This window comes from Vigna umbellata, chromosome 5, assembly GCF_029865625.1.
Source record: "Vigna umbellata cultivar VRB3 chromosome 5, Vumbellata_1.0, whole genome shotgun sequence".
NCBI classification, from domain to species: Eukaryota; Viridiplantae; Streptophyta; class Magnoliopsida; order Fabales; family Fabaceae; genus Vigna; species Vigna umbellata.
In genome coordinates, this window is record NC_142169.1 from 43539849 (window position 1) to 43542920 (window position 3072).

At 38.6% G+C, this 3072-nt stretch overlaps 1 protein-coding gene across 1 annotated transcript; it reads left to right on the top strand.

Annotated features, from left to right (window-relative positions):
- Positions 1–546: 546 nt before the first annotated feature.
- On the top strand, positions 547–2360 carry LOC148198419 (uncharacterized). The gene is made up of 2 exons (XM_088115799.1): positions 547–1641; positions 2334–2360. Exons 1-2 carry the CDS (start codon positions 547–549, stop codon positions 2358–2360), a joined length of 1122 nt encoding a protein of 373 aa, XP_087971925.1.
- The last annotated feature ends 712 nt before the right edge of the window (positions 2361–3072 follow it).

Consider the following 3072-nt stretch of genomic DNA (forward strand, 5'->3'; position numbering starts at 1 on the left):
TCTCATTAGGAGGCAATGCTAAGCTTTGGTTAAACTTTTTTCCAGAAGGAAGCTTTACAAAGTGGGAAGCAGTGGTGACAAAGTTTTTAAACAAATATTTTCCACAATCAAAAGTAAATAAAGGAAAGCAAGAGATTTCATCATTCAAGCAAGGCATGGAGGAATCACTAGGTCATGCATGGGACAATATAAAAGCTTATTAAGAAAGACTCCCACACATGGATTTGACGAAGTGGAAGTAGTCTTGATCTTCCTTGGAGGTCTTGGTTCACAAACCAAGATGATGCTTGACGCCTCAGCAGGAGGAAATATCAAATGGAAAACTCCAGAGGAAGCTATAGAAATAATTCAAAATATGGCTACTAGTGATAATGAACTGAACAGTGAAAGAGGGGCTCCTATTCAAAAAAAAGGAATTCTACACTTACAAACCAATGATGCCTTGCTAGCACAGAACAAGATACTAACTCAACAGTTGAGACTGTCACAAAAGCACTTGCACAACTACCAAAAGAGTTAAAGACTGTTGCACAGGTTCAACGACAGATGTGTGAATTATGTGGTGGTGACCATATTAATGGTCAGTGCGCCTTTCCAGTGGAAGCTTTAGAGGATGTTAACTTCATGGCCAATCAATTTCCATACCGTCAGGGAAATTTCAATCAAGGGTGGAAACCACACCCAAGCATTGGTCAAGGACAAAGTGGGCAAGCTGGACAAACTGGGCAATTTAACAAGCAACAACAACAACCAACCTTATGGCAACAAATTTCTATACGTAATGAAAGATCAATAAGGATGGAAGAAACTCTTCAGCAATTCATACAGAAAACTGAATCTTCTCAAAAGAGCACTGAAGTTGCTATTAAGAACTTGGAGATTCAAATGGGTCAGATTACCAAGCAATTGGAAGAAAGGCCTGACAAAAATTTTGGGGCTAATACTGAGGTTAACCCCAGGGAGGAATGTAAAGTTTTGGAGAGTACAAATTTTGAAACAGTTGAGTTAGAAAGAGAGAAAGAAAAAGAAGAGAGAGAAAAGAAAGAAAAAGAAAAAGAAGAGAGAAAAGAGAAAGAAGAGAGAAAAGAGAAAGGAGAGAGAAGAGAGATAAAGAGTAAAGATATTTTTCCTTGGAAGAGAGTACAATTTGATTTTACAGAATTATTCAATATGGTGGACAATGATGTACCTTGGAAGGAGATATTACAACATATTGCAGTTTATACAAAGAAAAGACGTAGAGATGATGATACAAAAAAGTATAAAGTTGTAAAAAAGGAGCCATTCCCTCCAAAACCAAAAGATCCAGGAGGTTTCTCCATTCCATGCACAATAGGGAAGAAAAGGATAAAGAAAGCTTTACTTGATTTAGGATCAAGTGTTAACTTGATACCTTATTCTTTACTTGAGCAGATTGGTGATGTTGATGTGAAGCCTATAAAGGTTAATTTAGTAATGATAGATGGATCTTCAAAGCAACCCTATGGAATAGCAGAGGATATTATAGTTTGTGTAGGCAAACTACAGTTCATGGTAGACTTTGTGGTGATGGAGATGGAGATTGAAAAGATACCCATTATCCTCGAAAGACCGTTTATGAAAACGACCAAAGCCATCATTGATGTGGATGAAGGTATAGTGGTGCTCCAAGACCGAGAAGAAAGAGTTGTTGTAGATGTCTTCAAAGAAGAGAGGCAGATGCAGGAGGAAGAAGCTAGTCATAAAGCTGCATTTCAAGATGTACTCATGACTAGCCCTGAAGATGAAAAGCCCAAGGTTAAAGGTAAACATTGTTTGTTGTTTCAGGTACAGGAAAAAGAAAAGATTGGAAGAGGAAGAAAAGTCCATGATGACTGGATGAAAGAACGACTTCAACTTGGTACACCTGTGAGATTCAAAAACAAGTTGTGGGTTGTGAAAGGCTACAAAGAAAATGAGATGATAGAGATGGAGTCTCCACATTCCAGAAGAGTCAAAAAAGTGGACAGGAAGCAGTTGATGAGTTGGTGTGATATGAACATCAACCATGAAGAAGGAACTTGAGCTTTATTGGGTCAAGCTAATGACGTTAAAAGAGCGTTTGCTGGAAGGCATTCCATTGATTTGAGGAATATTTTTTTCTTTTGATTTTATTTTGGTTTTGTAATTTTTAATCAGTTGGACATTATTTCTGTAAAATTTTTGGGTATAGCATCTACTGAAGGATGTTAGGTGGTTAAGTATCTACTGAAAGATACTAGGTTTGTTACACCTACTGATGGGTGTTGGTGGATTTTGGGTCAGGCTCGTGACGTTAAACAAGCGCTATTGATCATATTTTTGTTATTCTTTAGTTGCATGATAGGGATTTGCATAAGTGATCTGAGAATTTAAGTGCAGGGAGCAAGTGAGGGGCATGTGTAGGAGGCACCTAGGTTAAGCTAGGAAGAAGAAGAGCACTTCCCGAAAGTGCCGCTCAGCGGCAAACTACCGCTGAGCGGTAGTGTCGCAGACTGGGCTTAGGTTGCCCCTTAGCAGAACCTAAGCCCATTAGGGTATTTTTATACCCTAAGCTGCGCCTTGGCCTCTCTTTTCAGATTCTTCTCTGCACACACACTCCTATATACTTTTCAAAGGTTCTCTACAACTTTTCCCTCATCCCTCTTGAAAAAAAATCTCCTTTCCACTCACTTTCTCACTAGTTTTCCATCTAAGTTTGGGGTGGGAAGAGAGCATCATTATTCTTCATAGCTTGAAAGCCATCTCCATTCATCTAGCATCTCCACCCAAGTAAGTCAAGCATTTTTTATTCTAGGGTTCTTGAGTATGAATTTGATTGTTGAAGCATGAATTTTTAGGGGTTTTGATTTCTATGCATGATTTGATGATTTAATTGATGTTTGAACCGATTGAATTGAGTGATTTTGATCTGGAAGATTAGAAATTGCATGTGGGTGGATTTAGGAAAGGTTAGAAGTGCATTTTCAAAAAATCTGCAGAGTCACTACTCAGGGGTAAATTGCCGATGGGCGGCACTCTGACAGATATGTTATTTTTCCTGAGTTGTGTACTGGATTACTGCACCGGTGGCGT